The sequence below is a fragment of the Bos indicus genome, chromosome 6 (genome assembly GCF_029378745.1).
Source record: "Bos indicus isolate NIAB-ARS_2022 breed Sahiwal x Tharparkar chromosome 6, NIAB-ARS_B.indTharparkar_mat_pri_1.0, whole genome shotgun sequence".
NCBI classification, from domain to species: domain Eukaryota; kingdom Metazoa; phylum Chordata; class Mammalia; order Artiodactyla; family Bovidae; genus Bos; species Bos indicus.
The window spans coordinates 100250482-100268102 of record NC_091765.1 but is presented as its reverse complement, the minus strand read 5'-3'; the positions used below and the strand labels follow the sequence as shown (position 1 = coordinate 100268102).

General features: G+C 36.4%; 1 protein-coding gene across 7 annotated transcripts in view; it reads left to right on the top strand.

Moving 5' to 3' along the window:
- Positions 1-17621, top strand: part of WDFY3 (WD repeat and FYVE domain containing 3) — a 283525-nt gene that overhangs the window by 180816 nt on the left and 85088 nt on the right. For 6 of the 7 annotated variants that reach the window (XM_070791719.1, XM_070791718.1, XM_019963046.2 and 3 more), the window contains 9 exons: positions 1757-1947; positions 3117-3269; positions 6225-6298; positions 6382-6543; positions 7930-8024; positions 11304-11424; positions 11758-11975; positions 16084-16319; positions 17467-17601. In XM_070791719.1, coding sequence (XP_070647820.1) covers positions 1757-1947; positions 3117-3269; positions 6225-6298; positions 6382-6543; positions 7930-8024; positions 11304-11424; positions 11758-11975; positions 16084-16319; positions 17467-17601 — 1385 coding nt within the window. The remainder of the gene's footprint in view (positions 1-1756; positions 1948-3116; positions 3270-6224; positions 6299-6381; positions 6544-7929; positions 8025-11303; positions 11425-11757; positions 11976-16083; positions 16320-17466; positions 17602-17621) is intronic. The other variant, XM_019963042.2, reaches the window with a different exon arrangement.

Sequence of the window (17621 nt, the reverse complement as noted above, 5' to 3'; positions counted from 1 at the left end):
ATATTTCCTGAGCTCAGCTCTACATTCTTTGCAAAAATATGGCAGCACTGTTGTTGTTATTCAGCTGCTCAGTCGTGTCCAACTCTTTGCGACCCCGTGGACCACAGCATGCCAGGCTTGCCTGTCCATCACGAACTCCCGGAACCTGCTCAGTGATGCCATCCAACCATCTCACACTCCGTCGTCCCCTTCTCCTCCTGCCTTCAATCTTTCTCAGCAACAGGGTCTTTTCCAATGAGTCAGCTCTTCACATCAGGTGGCCAAAGTACTGGAGCTTCAGCTTTAGCATCAGTCCTTCCAATGAATATTCAGGGTTGATTTCCTTTAGGATTGACTGGTTTGATCTGCTTGTAGTCCAAGGGACTCTCAAGATTCTTCTCCAACACCACAGTTCAGAAGCATCATTTCTTTGGTGCTCAGCCTTCTTTATGGTCCAACTCTTACATCCATACATGACTGCTGGAAAAACCATAGCTTTGACTATACGGACCTTTGTTGTCAAAGTGATTTCTCTACTTTTTAATACCCTGCCTAGGTTTGTCATGGCTTTTCTTCCAAGAAGCAAACGACTTTTAAATTCATGGCTGCAGTCACCATCCACAGTGATTTTTGGAACCCAACAGAATAAAATCTGTCACTGTTTCCATTTTTTCCCCATCTATTTCCCACAAAGTGATGAGACCGTTTGCCATGATCTTAGTGTTTTGAATGTTGAGTTTTAAGCCAGCTTTTTCACTCTCCTCTTTCACCTTCATCAAGAGGCTCTTTAGTTCCTCTACGCTTTCTGCCATTAGGGTAGTGTGTCATGTACATTTTTGAGGCTATTGATATTTCTCCCTGCAATCTTGATTCCAGCTTGAGCTTCAGCCAGCCCGGCACGTCAAATGATGTGCTCTGCATATTAAGTTGAATAAGCAGAGTGACAGTATACAGCCTTGATCTACTCCTTTCCCAATATTGAACCAGCCTGTTATTCCATGTCCAGTTCTAACTATTGCTTCTTGATCTGTGGTATAATAGAAAAAGCAGTGAGTGAAGAGCTCAAAGATTTAGGTTCTAATACTTCATCTGTCACTGTGGATTTATGCCAGACATTGGAGCTCTGTGGATGTCGATTTTTCTTATCTATAAACTGGTATACTGGCCCTAATTGCCTTAGATGGTAGTTTTTAAAATCCAACTCCATGCTATATAAAAGCATTGTGAATGCTACAAGACACACAAAAATATAAAATGCATATTGGCTTTGTTTTTTTAAGAAACTCAATTTTGATCAGTAGGCAGATGACATTCAAACAATGCCTTTAAAAAAAAAGGTTAAGAATGTAGATAATTGTTACAAAGTTAGTTCCAATACTGTGTTTACCATGCTTTTCAAGGTCACCGATGTACTGTTACTCATATTACATAACTGAGAGAAGCTTTGAGCAATAATGTGGAATGTGGTTTTTTGACTTTTTTATGAGCTTCCCAAGCCTATCAGTGTAGGAGCCACAGGAAATGCGGGTTCGATCCCTGGGTCAAGAAGATCCCCTGGAGAGGAAATGGCAACTCACTCCAGTGTTCTTGCCCTGGAAATCCCATGGACAGAGCAGCCTTGCAGGCTATAGTCCATAGGGTCACCAAAGAGTTGGATGCAACTTAGTGACTAAAAACAAATAATGCGTAATTAATGAATAGTTCTTAAGATGATTTATTCAGTTCTTGTTTACAATGGGGAATTTATTTTAACTACTTTCCACTGTCTTTTAATCAGGAGTAAGAACATTTGTTCCTAAGCCTGTTGCCACTACTTTGCAGTACGTTGGTGGGGCCGCAGCCATCCTGGGCCTGGTAGCCATGGCTTCTGATGTGGAAGGGCTGTATGCAGCGGTCAAGGCCCTGGTTTGTGTGGTCAAGAGTAACCCACTAGCCAGCAAAGAAATGGAAAGAATCCGGGGCTACCAGGTTTGTAACAATAAAGCTTGGTCTTCACTTTACTTTGCATTAAAAATCTTATAATTTTCATTGTTAATTCATATTTTTTCAAACTCTGGAAGAATTATATTGTCCAAGTAAACTTTAAAAGTTGGTAGTTCTTATAAAACACGTTTCAAATAAGAATGTGGGTTGTTAGTTCAGTTATTTTTCTCTACGACAGTAGGAATTAAATAGGGTCAGGACTTCGCTGGTGATCCACTGGTTAAGACTTCGAGCTTCCCATGCATGGGGAACAGATTCCTTCCATGCTCCACAGCATGGGCGAAAAAAAAAGAAATAGGATCATATTATCACTTGCTCTAGAGATGGCTAAATCAGTCATAATTCCAGGTTCTCCTGGTTTTCCTTGTCTTTCTCCTTCACACCATGTCATCTTTTACCCCCTCTCCTCCCTTATTAGTTAGCTAGGGGATATGAGAGCCACTGTATGTTAAGTTTGTCATTGCTAGTCCTGAAAACACATGTGAGACTAAAAATATGCCCTGTTCACGTATTTACAGTCTCTGCTAGGGATTTAGGCGGAAAGTTGCTTGTAACAAGAGAAATAAGTATTTGGGTCAAGATTAAATTCCTCTAGGGAAGATGAAGTATAAATGCCTTCTCTAACTTTAGCAGTTAGTTCATTGGTAGTAGATAATGTTTACTATAATGTTTTCAGTAGATTTAACTGTACTATTTTGATGTTTTGTTTTGGAAAACTCTTAAAATAACAGTTGCAGCATTGTCTATCATGAAAAAATAGAAATAATCTCAATGTTCCAATAATATGAGAATGACTAATAATACTATAACCATTCCATATATCATTCAGTCTTTTAAAATTGTAATTATGGAGACAGTCTTGCAAAAGAAAACAATCCTTTTGACAAAATATTATGTAGAGAACAGGAATAGAAAATTATATACATGTGATGGCAACAGCAACTCAAGGTATTTATGTACAAGTAGATTTTATGTAAAAGTGAATAGTTTAATAAGAGAATAATGGGATTACCCTGATTTTCAGATTTCCTATAATGCTATGTTATCATGATGAAAGATTAGAAATCAGTGTAGAAGTCTTAGGAACTGCTCTCCTTAGGGTTCTCATGTGTGTGTATGATGATTGACCAGCAAGCATTGGTATTTTCTTTCAGTTGCTGGCAATGCTGTTTAAGAAGAAACGCTCCCTTCTTAACAGCCACATTCTCCATCTCACTTTTTCCTTGGTGGGAACTGTTGACAGTGGACATGAGACCTCCATTATTCCAAATTCAACAGCTTTCCAGGATCTACTTTGTGATTTTGAAGTATGTATATAAATACTAACCGGTAATACATAATCAATGAACCGATTCCTTTTTTGGTGTGTTTATGAGTTAACTATGAAAGCGTTTTCTAAGACATGTTTTTGTTCTATAATTTTATGATTCTCACGTTAATGTCATTAGTAAAACATACAAAATAGAGTATTGATCGTGCTTTTTACCAGCGATAATCCATGGTATCAATAGTATAACAGTGAAATGGTGTAATGCATATACCTAACTATAGTCAATTTGCTGTTGCCATTGGCATGACATGAAGCAAACATAATATTTTCAGCAAAAAAAATTTTGGTTACTAGTAGCTGTATAGTGAAATATTCATTTCAGCAAAATTACAAGATTTTTATTTCTACTGACTTACTACCATAATAGCTTCCACTTTGTCCTCTCAAGGCACCACTTAATCACACATATTCTTTCTGTCTTTAATTTCTTGTTCACAGCACTTTGCACTCGCATCACTATATAAAATCTCCTCCCGCAAGACTGGAGGCTTTACAAGGGCAGAGATCATGTCTGTCTGCATCTTTGTATCCCTACAACCCAGAATAGTGTCTAGTACTCAAGACTTTGCTGTGATGTCTGGCCCTAAATCATCTTCTTTGTAACTTTCATAAGCTCCATCTTGTCAGTTATTTTAAAGACTGTGTGCGTAAACATTGTACTGAAACTTTATTTGAAAGCTTATTAGCAGCACCTCTCTAAATAAAAATTCATGGCTCTCCTCTGTTCTTGCTACCCCAGCCTCCACAGCATATGATGCTGCGTTTCCATGTTTCCATTTTCTCACATGTCCTCCTCTTGCCGGCTTTTAGGCATCACTCACCTGCCTCTTTATCTTATTCACTGCTTTCCCCATCGTTTTCTGGTGATGGAATTTTCATTTTGTTGTTGTTTAGTCACTAGGTCATGTGTGACTCTTTTGTAACCCCCTAGACTGTAGTCCACCAGGCTCCTCTGTCCATGGGAGTTTTGAGGCAAGAATACTGGAGTGAGTTGCCATTTCTTTCTTCCTGATGCAAGGATGGAACCTGTGTCTCCTACGTTGTATGAAATTTTCATTACTTTACAGAAAAGTGTCCGCCTTCACTTCTTTATCCTTTCCCTCTATGTTGTTCTTTTTCCTTTAGATTCTCACCCAGCCCCACAGGCTCATGTCTACGGAGACTTGAAAACCTAAATCTTTAGCTTGATATCTGAATCCAGACATATTTCTAACTTCTTCCTAAATGTTTCCATTTCTGTGTCCCAGCAACACCTACACTGAACGTAACATCCTTTCCCCAAGTTAGTTCTTCCTTTGAACTTCCGTTTCTATTAGTAGCACCACCAATTCTCCCAGTCAGTGAGACTTGAAATTGAAAAATCAACTTCCTCCTCCTTCAGTGTTTATAAACAGCACGAATTAAGGCAGATTGTGCTTCCGCATTTCATGTATCCTGTGTTTTCTGTTTCTCCTGCTACATCCTAATCCAAGCCCTAGTCAGTTCTCCTCTTACTCAAATAGCGATCACTTCTTTTCCCCTTTCTTCAGTCTGTTTTATGTGTTGTTTTTACCTCATTCTTTCCAAGATATAATCATGTAACTTACTAAAAATTTTCAGTGCTCTGTTCTACACAATTAAGTATACATTTCTCAGCCTGATATTCCAAATTCTAATACACAAACCTCATTCTATTAGAAAATAATTATTAATATGTTTGAGCCCAGCACTGTATTAGGTGCTAAGAATGTGAAAATTTCAGAAGAGTCCATGCCTCAAGGCGTTTAGTGCATTAGATGAGAAAAGCAAATAGACAGTAAAAAATGTGTGAAAGCATGGAGATAAAGGTATGCAGAGGGTTTCCTTTGTGGCTCAGTGGTAAAGAACCCACCTGCCAGTGTAGGAGACATGGGTTCAAGCCTCGGTTCGGGAAGATCCCCCATGTTACAGGGCAACTAAGCCTGTGCACCTCAGCTACGGACCCTATGCTCTAGGACCCATATGCCACAACAGCTGAAGCCCATGCAGCCTGTGTTCTGCAACAAGAGAAGCCATCACAGTGAGAAGTCTGCACACCCCTGCAAAGGGAAGCCCGTGCTCACCGCAACTAGAAAGCCTGTGCAGCAACAACCCAGTGCAACTAAAATAATAAATAAATAAATAAAAAACGAGGTCACGATAATTCTACCATCTCTGTCATTTCTGGGCCTATTTGTAATGATTTTTTTTTTCTCTTATGACTTATATTTTCCCTTTTATTTGCATACTTGGTAACTGTTGATCAGATGCTAAGTTTTGTTGATTGGTAAATTTTACTTTATTTTCTTAACGAGGCTTTGCTCTGGCATTGCAGTTTTGAAACATCTTTTAAGCTTTGTTTGGATGGACTTTCATTCATCCTTAGTGGTTATTTAGCCCTCCTACTAAGATACTACACTTCTGAGACCTCTTCCCAACCTTCCCATGTATTTTGAAGTCTCTACACAGGTTGGTGGGAGCACAGACTAGTCCCAGCCCTTTGTGAGTTTTAGGAATTGTTTGTGGTGCTACCTTGCATTGGTTATTCCCGGTTTTGGACCTACACAGGATTCCTGCCATTCAGTTTTTGTATCCAGTAATCATTCTATTCAGTATGTTATATTCAGTATTCACTAATAGTATTCAGTCATTGAGCCCAGAGAGATTTTCTGTAGATCTTGCCTTCCTAGTTGTTTACTCTAGGAGAGTAATTTTCACAGCAATTATCTCTTTATGAACAGAATCAGAAGTCCCATATAACAGCAGTTTTATAGTGTGACAGCAAATAAAAACTAAGAAAGTGGCTATATTCAATTAATTTATCTAATTTGTCTAAGTGAAATAAGTTATATATACTGCATTTGTGTTTATTGGGTTGCAATTTGGGGTATTTTTTTAACCCTAAATATACCACTGTTGTTCATTTTTATTTTAGGTCTGGCTCCATGCTCCATATGAACTTCATCTCTCCCTATTTGAACACTTTATTGAATTGCTCACAGAGTCCAGGTATTGGTTGATATCTAAATTGTTAGTTGTTCAGTTACAAAAGTGATGCCAGTACAGTGTATAAAATCTTCTTTCTCTTACAGTGAAGCTTCAAAGAATGCCAAGTTGATGAGGGAATTTCAGCTAATCCCAAAGCTGCTACTGACTCTTCGAGATATGTCTCTATCCCAGCCTACCATTGCTGCTATTAGTAACGTGCTGAGCTTCTTACTGCAGGGTTTTCCCAACAGCAATGATCTACTCAGGTAGTGAAAACTTCTGTGTTCATCGGTCTGTTCACTGAAAGTACCAATGAGATTAAGATGATTGAAGTGAATGTAATTGCTTCCTATCCCTGGATAATACCTGCAAAGTTAATACTATTCAGGATACTTGTGCATCATGAGAAATAGGCATGTATCTTGCAAACCATTTGTTGCCACTAGTGACTAATAGAATTTTGGGAGAATGGGTGTTAGAATTAGTTCAGTGAGATGGATTGTCCTGGACATCAAAGTGTTCAGTGTAGGAATTCTTGGTCCCCAGCCCTCTTCCAAGACCAGGCTTTGCTGCTTCTCCAGGGTATGTGCAGGAACACATATGCACATGCATGCACACCTGCAGTGGACATGCCATGTCTTTTGTATTTGTTCTTTATCACCCAAACTGATGATAGTATGTTATTGTTGCATATTCTCACCTTTTCTTTAACATGAGTGTTATTTTGCTGCTAATGTGAAATACGGCTTCAGGCACATTTATGGAGTAAATGTAGAGCAGTTCTAATAGGCACTTGAGAATTCTCATCTTGGCCAGAAATGGAAGAAAAAAACTACCTAAGTTATTTTCCAAATAGAAAATTGCTTTTAACTGCACTTAATCACCTCTTGTCATGTTACTGCTCAAGTATTACAGATGACATCACACTCGCTGACTAGGGTATTCCCAGTAAAATAGTCTCCAGTTGATGCAGCATGTAAATCACTCACTTTATATTCAGTTACCTTGAAAGCATTTTTTTTTAACTTGGCAACAGATCTAAAACTGGAGTTTAAAGGTTAATTTGGAGATTGTCATTATTAGTAGTAATATTTATTTAGGTCTTATCCTGGTATTATGATGATCACTTTGCTAAAATTTTCACTGTAACCTATCAAGGCTTTTATTTTTCTCTACATTACAAATTGAGAAATTAAAGCCCTGAGAGGTTAAGCTACTTGCCCCAAGTAACATGATTAAAAACTGATACAGCTAGGATTTTAATCTTACCTGTATTTTCAAAACCCAGACTTAACTATTAGGCTACAGTAGATCCATATAGGTAATGTTAGGACATTTTTATTTGACACCATACTGGTGAGTTTTTGAAATCATTTGAATCAGTGCATTAAAGGACTCATATTTCTGATGAAGTTTATTTTTCCCTGTATGTATTTTAAAACATTATAGCATATTAATGTTAATTGTTCTAATGTTAATTGCAACAGTTCTAGGGGAAGCAGCTGAAATACAGTCATGTAAGATCTATAAAAGATCAGTTAAAATAAGAAGTATTCTCTTGGTTTTCATTTCTTTGTTTTTTTATTTCTTAGTGTGTTGTTTTGAAGAGAGAAAAAATAAAATCTATAACCTCCTTTTTCTTGTATTAAAAGGTTTGGCCAGTTCATTTCTTCTACTTTACCAACCTTTGCAGTTTGTGAGAAGTTTGTAGTTATGGAAATAAACCACGAAGAGAAGCCTGACACTGGTGAGTCAGTTCTGGAGCTTGGAACCTAACTACTGTGCTTTGCCTTCTTCTGACACAAGTTAGACCTTAACTGTATGACACTGTTATTTTACTTTTCTCATTGAATTACTTTTCTTGATCTTTCACAGACATATTTGTCTTAGACCAAGCCTCTACAATACACAGAAATACAGAATTAGCTACAAATTTAATAAGGGTGTGAATTTGCTTTAAAAATAAAATCTTTCCAATTTTTACAAGATTTATAGTGATGTTCCTTTAAACAATAAACTCTTCCAGTATAATTTTTGAACTTTATTTTTTTTAATTTATATAAATCTTCAGAAACACAGATTCTTACCAAAGTGAATTGTATCTGTATTACTGTTATTTTAATTTCCCTGTTAAATATTTAATAATCATTGAGGGAAAGAACATTTTACTAGAATCATGTAAGTGTAAAACAAAATTTTTGTAAGTTGTAATTCCTGAGCCAATGACAGCCACTTTTTTTTTTAATAAACTTTCCTCCTTTGAAGCATATTTTTGCCTTGCTCGAATGTATTTTTCCTGTCATGTATTGTAGATCAGAAGTTGTACTTGGAAAACACTAAAAGGACCTTTTAAATTAACCTGTGATTAAATTCACAGTATTTTATATGTATTCAGCATTATTTACATCATTATCCTGTTACATTCTTCCCCAGTCATGTCACATAAAAGAGTTCCTTTAAAACTCTCACAACCCTATCCATCTGGGAGTTCTCTTCCAAATTGGCTATATCATTCAGAGCACAGCCTCTCTGGTGCTTCATAAGTAAGAAGAGAACGTGGTATAATTATGTTTTTCAAAGGAGAAACTAAAAGATTTGAGAGGCTGACTTCCTGCAAATCGTAGAGCAGAACATATAAAGCTGGTAACCACTTACTTCCTACTCATTTGGAACAAAGTTGGTATTTCTTTGGGTGAAGCAAAGTAGCAGTGGGTGAGAAGCATATAGATCAAATCAATGGATGACACTTGTTTAATGCTTAGTATTTGCCAGACAGTTTTAAGTGCTCTATATAATCTTATAACAACCCTGTGAAGTTGGTCCTCTTATTACCAGTTTTACAAAAAGTGAGGAAACTGAGGTCTAGAAAGATTAAATAAAACCAATTTACTGAGATCCCATCACTGCATTTAAACTATGGTAGTCCAAACCAGCATTCTAAGCTTTTAAGCCTTGCATTATTCTACCATATATTCAAAGATTATTTCCAGGTTCTGAATTAATATAAGCTGAGTAAATAGGAATTGAAAGAAGACTACTGTTAAAATCTGAGTGGACCTATATAACATGTTTATTTCAAGTATAAAGAAATGATATAGGAAAAGTATTTCTCTAGTCTCCATACTGGACATTGAGATCAATAACTACAACTCTAAACCAACATTCTAAGCTTTTAACCACTGCGTTGTTCTATCAATTCAATATACACGGATTATTTCTAAGTTCTGAATTAATATAAACCAAGTAAATAGGAATTAGAAAGGAGAGTACTTTAAAATCTTTGAAACTATAAAACAGATTTATTTCAAGTATTAAAAAAGATACAGGAAAAAATATTTCTGTAGTCTCCATATTTCTTGCTGATCATTGAATTCTGTAACTACAGCTAGTGTTATAAAAAATTTTTTTTGACAAGAGCACAGTAGCAGGGACCTATAAATTAGGAAAATTTTCTCTTGATCTGCCAAGCTGATTAGATTAGAATTCTTCTTATTAATTCATTGCCATTTGAAAGATTACAGAAAGCCAAAAGGATTTGCAGGTATTGTTAGTCTATGACATTAATTATTTGTGTGGACTGGACTGTCTTATGTATAATATGTTTCCCAAAACTTAAAACTGTAATTTTTTTCTTTCAAATAGTTTATACAGTCTTCAGGATACACCCACAAACAAGTGATTTAAATAAGGCTGAACAGTGATACAATAATTAATGCAAAATAAATAGCATGAAAGGGCAATGCAGTGGGGAGTAAACCATCAGTTTGAATGGGAAGAAGTTAACCTGAGAGTTTCATTGAGTTCATTGTTTAAAACTGTATCTGAAAATTAGGGAAACATAACTGACAGTGAAAAAACTAGGCATAAAAACCAAGAAGAATTCTTAATTTCTGTGTAGATTGTCATTTTATCAAAAGGAAAAACTGAAAGGAAGTAAATCCTTAGTCAGTGTAAGTTGTGTGGTATGCCTTCAATAAGGCGATTTGTAAATTACCAGTCATTTGCCTACTAGAAGGGGAGGGAATCTTGAGTTCCCCTTGGTAAACTTAAGGCACCCTCCCCAGTGATTAAGGCACTAAATTAGCATTTTAAAAGACAAGTGTTTAAGGGTAAAAATGGTCCCTTGCCCAAGCAAGTAAAAGCATATAACCTTGGTCATTCAATTTTAGCCTGAGCTTCAATTATAGAATAAAGAAAAGAAGTCATGTTTATTGTGACTTATTAACCTACAGCTCGATGTGGCAGAATTGGGTCTGGAACGCTGGGCCATGGATCCCAGTCCCTGTGCTTCCAGGACTATCCACTGAGAGCCAGATGCTTTCTGCCTTCCTCCCTTCCTTCCCCAAGTTCTCTTGTACATTTCTGTGCCTTTCCCTCTGGTCTGTGCTATTTAAGTCTAGCTCTCCTTTATGTATTATAATTATTGAATAATTTATGCTTCCTCTTTTCATTTTTAAATTTGAGAAAATTAACTATTTAAAAAGGAACTAGAAATTAAGGATTTGCATTGTTACCTTTGTTCATGTGATCCTTATTGTTATGTGATCACTTTGCCCTGTAAGTACAAGAAAGGAATATTAATATAAAAAAGAGTTCACAGTCTTTACTATCCCTTTTTTAGATAAACTTTCGTGATGGCTCAGACAGTAAAGAATCCGCTTGCAATGCAGGAGAGCCTGGTTCAATCCCTGGATCAGGAAAATTCCCTGGAGAAGGAAATGGCAACCCACTCCAGTATTCTTGCCTGGAAAATCCCATGGACAGAGGACCCTGGTGGGCTATAGTCCATGGGGTCACCAAAAGTCAGACACCACTGAGCAGCTAACACATAATTAAATGAACAGTTTTAATGATTTTAAAGAGAAACGTTTAATAGACCCTTTTTTTGTGTTCACTGTAGTGGAAAGTACTCCTAGAGAAAATGTTTTCTGAAAGATATATTTCAGTGATATTTCCTAGACCAGTGTTGGATATTTTATCCTAGTTTATCTGCTAGGGCAATTTAATGTATTTCTTTTCATTGCAGGAACCGAAGAAGAGTTTGGAGGTCTTGTATCTGCTAATCTTATACTTTTGAGGAACAGACTTCTGGATATCTTACTAAAACTGGTTTACACATCTAAAGAAAAGACAAGCATTAATTTGCAGTAAGTAAAATCTTTTGAGATTTGGTGGTAATAGTTGATTTTACTAGTTAATTCATTATAGACAAAAGAAAGATTTGCCTTTGACTTGTTTTTAATTTATTTTTTAATTGGAGTATAATTGCTTTACAGTGTCATGTTGGTTTGTGCTATACAGCTGCATGAATTAACTATAAGTATACATACATCTTGTTTGCTGCTAACTTTTAATAGATTTCTTTTTAAAACCCTGAAATTCATAGTATCTCAAGAACAAAAGCTGGTCTTAGTTTTCTTTTTAATTTGAAATCCCAATCCTTGAAATTAATGTTTTGTTTAATCCATCTGTCTGAATAGAGCTTGTGAAGAGCTGGTCAGGACGCTGGGCTTTGACTGGATTATGATGTTTATGGAAGAACACTTGCATTCTACCACAGTCACAGCAGCCATGAGGATTCTTGTTGTCCTACTGAGTAATCAGTCTATTCTCATCAAGTTCAAGGAGGGACTCAGTGGTGGAGGCTGGCTGGAGCAGACAGATTCTGTCTTAACGAATAAGATCGGAACTGTATTAGGTATGGGACTTTTATAGTCGGCTGCTTTGAAATGAGCTTTGTGTTGTATGTTTAAATTTTAGGTAAGCTTATACTGTTTGATTTATCTAACAACCATTAAGAGTCAAGAACTTTAATGACAGAATGAAAAGCATAAAATTAAAAAAATTTTTTTTAATTGCAAGTCAAACTGAAGTCAGAGATAGGATATCAAGATGTGAAAACTCAAGTAAATTTCTTATGATTTCTTTTGTTTATAGTTTCCTTTCTGACCTATAAGTAAATAATTTACAAATTATTAGAATGAAATTAATACTAGTAATCAATAATTTGTATGCTTATTCCTTGCCAGTTACACTTTTCATTTTCACTGTAACTTATCTTTACAGTAACCCTATGAGATATAAATACCATCATACCCATTTTACAGATGAGAAAGTCAAGGCATAGGGGTAATGTCACTTGTCAGCTAAGAAGTGTCAGAATCTGAGTCCAAGTCATTCATCCAAAGCCCATGGTTGTAATAGTTATGTTATATTACCACTCAAGATTTAAGCTCATCAGAGTGTCAGCCAAAGCTCCTTATTCTCTGCTCACTGACTCTATGCTGTTTACAGCATTGAACTGAGCATTTAAATAATAATAGAAAATTATGGTTTCCTATATTAGATTCATGTGAACTAATATATACATTCCTATTCATGTTAATGATCTTATTTTGGAAAATGCATATTTAATATAATGTTTTTATTGAAAATTATGGTCATTCAGTTTGTAGGGTATTTTAAGATTATGTTTATGACATTACAATTTGAAATCATATAATTGTATTCTGCACTAAGCACTAAGAGTAACTATTTACCCTCTCCTCGTCAGATGGAAAAATTAGGGACCAGATTTTAATATGTAATTTGTCTGTTAAGAAAAAAATGTAAAAGTATCAATACCTCGGTGTAACATGTGCTGTCCAATGTTAAAACAAATGGTAGGAAGAAAGAGCTTACACCAAAGGATTGTTTTTATTGTTATTTCACATGTGAAAAATGTCTGAAGGAATTTTGTAAGTGATAAGGAAAGAAATTCAGAAATTCACTGTGAAATGATTTCTCAAGAAAATGAGCTCCTTTAAATATTTTTTAGTATTATCATTATAGAGACTTTTATCAACAGTTTTGTCGCAAGAAATGTAGCTTATTGACCTTAATGGTAGCTAGTAGCTACTAAGAGAATAAACAACAAAAGGCATAATTCAGTGTGAGTTCTGTAGAATTCTGTGGGAGTTTTTAATGTTGATTGACAACACTGCTTCTCATTGAAAGCCAAAACAACACCCAGGTTTCACCTAGCACTTTGTGGTTTGCAAAATTCTTTAACATATGTCATGTCATTTACTGTCATGATTCCAGACACAAGTATATATATTTTATGGTATATAAGTTATATTTTATAGGAAAACCTAATGAGTATAAATTAAGAATTAATTCCTCTCTAATTAGGGAAGTAAGACTGCTAAATACATAAGGTCCCTGAGTCATGGAGTAATATTTCTGGGTATCTTTCTTCTGTCAATTCTGTGGGTTTTTTTTCTGTCCTACACCACTTCAGTAATAGCAGGATCTGACCAACCAAACTTCATGTTTAAGAACTTATTTGTCCTTCCTTGGCACCTGCCTGTACATTATGTATGCTACTTTGGTTCTAAAAGAGGAATCTAGGTATTTAAGTTTCATTTAAACTCAATTCAATTTAATATCATTTTCTCTGAATATCTATCTGATATATACATAGATACTTGTGTACATATACAGAAATTTATCTCTATACATTGATATATCATCTCAATGGATTCTATTTCTCTTTGAGCTGATGAACAGTATGTTTTGAATGTTTTACTCACATTAGTTTTCATCAATTTTTTCTTTATAAAAATACCTTCCATACATAGCTGTAGCTTCAGTTCAGTTCAGTCGCTCAGTGATGTCTGACTCTTTGCAACCCCATGGACTGCAGCACACCAGGCTTCCCTGTCCATCACCAACTCCAGCTACATCAGCTATAGCTTAAATCTAAATTAATGCTCAGTTGTTAAAAACATATTAGATATTCCTTAAGATCAGTTATCAGTAGAAATAGAGTGTGAAAATTTGGAAAGGAAAATAAATGCTAGCATTGCTTTTCATTTAGGACCTATAGTTTGATCAAAATTTATTTTCCTATTTAATGTATAAAATACCACTTTGTTCATTTAGAATTTACTACAAATGAATATCACCCAGTGTTCCTTATGCAGCTGGTTTTTTAGGAACGTGGTGATGTTATTAAGAGGACCAAGGGAGACCAGGGCTTCCCAGGTGGCACTAGTGGTAAAGAACCCGCCTGCCAATGCAGGAGACGTAAGAGACTTGGGTTTGATCTATGGGTCAGGAAGATCCCCTGGAGGAGGGCATGGCAACCTACTCCAACTCCAGTATTCTTGCCTGAAGAGCTCCAGGGACAGGGGAGCCTGGTGGGCTACAGTCCATAGGATCGCAAAGAGTCAGACACGACTGAAGCGACTTAACACACACACGCAAGGGAGACCATGCGACTTCACAGGCTCCATTGGGCCACAGGTCCTAGTGCCACCCCTCATTAACTTTGTGACTTCAAACAAATTGCATACTTACCACATTATATTAAAGGATAATAGCAATTTCTTACTCACATGCTCATGTTTAAGAAATGAGACGATATATGAAGAGTTTGGTAAATTGCTGTCCAATTTTTGTTAATTAGAAGAACATATACTCCAGAGGATTAATTAATATCACACTGAGCAATTTATTTGGACTCTTTAAAAAGCCACCCAGACACAAATTTCTCTTTCATTATTTTAAATAGTAGCAAGTATGTGCTACTTTGTCTTAGAAAAAAGAATTTGGGGGAAAATGTGGATATTCATTGAAATAAAAATTGCTTCAGAGTAAAAGTCAGTCTTTCTTCTTTGGTTGCTATTTGCAAAAATTTTCCATTGAACCTCTGGCCAATATTCCTTCTGTACTGAGCAGTGTACTAGGTATGGGGTTGGTGAGAGAACTAATTATTTCCCCAAATTACCTATGTAACAGAGGAAGCAGGATTGATGGAAAGGCTGGTGCTATACACCACACAGATAAGTAGTTATCTCCTGGCAGAGCTGTGCTTCTAGAACACACTTTGGATGTCCAGATACCCACAGTCACAGTGGGCTCGGATTTGCTGTCCCTTGACCAGAAAACTTTCCTGCAGAGTTACAGATCATGCAAGGAAAGATTACTTTGTATATTTATTTTGTCGTATCTCTAAATTTGTAGGTCATTTAAGGCTAATTAGTTTATAATATTCAGGACAAATGAAATATATTAACTCTATTATGGCTATCATATTTTTAAGTTACATTTTTAGTAGTATCCTACAATCTGGCTACTTTTTAAATATTACTTTCTTCTTAGGAATGTTAGAGCTCTTTGGAGGTCGTTCTTGGTCGGTGTTTTCTTCTTTTTTTTTTAATTCTTTGGTCATGCCCTGCCCCCCCACCCCCCCCTCCCCCACCTGCCACCGGCAGGTGGGATCTTACTTCCACAACCAGGGATTGAGCCCATTCCCCCTGCATTTGAAGCACAGAGTCTTAACCAAGTCCCTGGATGTCATTCTTTTAATGAGTAGAATTTATCTTACCTCTTGTATCTGACTGCCTCAACTATGTTTTAAGACCTAATAACTCTTTGTGACACCATGGACTGTAGCCCACCAGGCTCCTCTGTCCATGGGATTCTCCGGGCCAGAATACTGGAGTGGGTAGCCATTCCCTTCTCAAGGGGAACTTCTCGACCCAGGGATGGAATCTGGGTCTCCTGCATTGCAGGCAGATTCTTTGCTATCTGAGCCACCAGGGAAGTCCTATCCTAATAGACAGGCTTCCCAAAGTCAAAGAGAAAGTAAAGTAAAACTTCTGACTGGAAGATTAATTCCAAAGTCGAGTAGTTAATTGCTTATATTAATATGAATGTCCAAGATGGAAATGTCACATACTCTGACATACTCCTTTCTGTGTAAATGTAACATGGTAATCAATGACTAATTTCATCCTTCTCGTTGTATTTCCTCTTAGGATTCAATGTGGGCAGGAGTGCTGGCGGACGATCAACTGTCAGGGAGATTAACCGGGATGCTTGTCACTTCCCTGGCTTTCCGGTGCTTCAGTCATTCCTTCCTAAACACACTAATGTCCCTGCTCTCTATTTCCTCCTCATGGCATTGTTTCTGCAGCAGCCCGTTAGTGAGCTGCCTGAGAACCTGCAGGTCAGTGTGCCTGTCGTCAGCAGCCGATGTAAGCAGGGTTGCCAGGTAGGAATTACCTAGTCGGGTGTAAGTGTAATTACATTTGCCAAAAAGTCACTGTAGGGTGTTGAGTTCATCACAGTAAAAACCAACTGGTTCCATCCCTATCTCACATTTGGGATTTGACTGGGGTCATAGAAATCTGAAAATACTGTAGAAAATTTTCCCAAAAAGAAGTTCTGTGTTCCTGTTGTTCTTTTTCTCTTTATGATTATTCTGTGTGATTATATACATGGGAAGATTTTGGATGGTATTTTAATGATGATCAAAAGAATTCGAGTAATGTGATTTTATCTAGAAATATAATTAATTTCTGTAGAATTAAAAACGAAGTAATGTGCATTCCACAAATCAATTGGGTAGATATGAAAGGATTTTTAGTGCAAATTCTGATTAGAAAAGTGTTTCTGAATTCTTAATGATAGGTAATGTCCATATTAGGAAAACAGTAAGGCTTTACCTGATTTTCTAATCTTAAGATTATGTGGATATCTATATATAGCTTATGTTTGTAGCACTGCAGAGATGTAGGAATTTAGTCTTAAACTCAATGACACTTCCATAATAATCCCAAGATGCTATTCAAATCAGCCATAGTAATCGACAAAACCTTTTAAATGAAAACACTGAGTCTGTACCCTACGTTAAATCATGCTACAGATGCATGAGCAAAGCAGAGTTTGGTTACAGACGCCATAGGCAAAGTGTTATATAAAACTACTATGAATGAATCTCCTCAAACTGATTTTTATTTGGTCAAATCTTCATCTATATGTAATCTAAAAGTGAATTAGAACATTGCTGAGAGTGGGGTGTGGGGAGTAAGTTCACTGTACTTTTTGAATAGATCCTGCTTAAAGCCATTAATTCTTTAATTTCATCACCTAGCTAATTATTTTCCTTAGGAAAAAAAAGAAAAGGATGTTTTTAAGATAGATAACTAGGACACTGATACATAAGATTCACTTTGTCTTGTAAATGTGAAAATGAGTTTTAAAACATAGGAGGGAAGAGCATTAAGTCTCTATCTCTTCTTCATTGCTCACTTTGAAAGAAAATAATTTCAAAGAAATTTTAGAACATTAGAACTTGTGAGGGTCTCTACCGAGAAAAATTGACAGTACCTAATCCTGATTTGCTTTCACCTCTGCAGTTTGATTTAGATTCCATCTGGACCTTTATCTTTGGAGTTCCTGCCTCCAGTGGAACCGTGGTCTCATCTATCCACAATGTGTGCACAGAAGCTGCTTTTTTGTTACTGGGCATGCTCCGAAGCATGCTGAATTCAGTAAGTCCCCAGAGACTCTG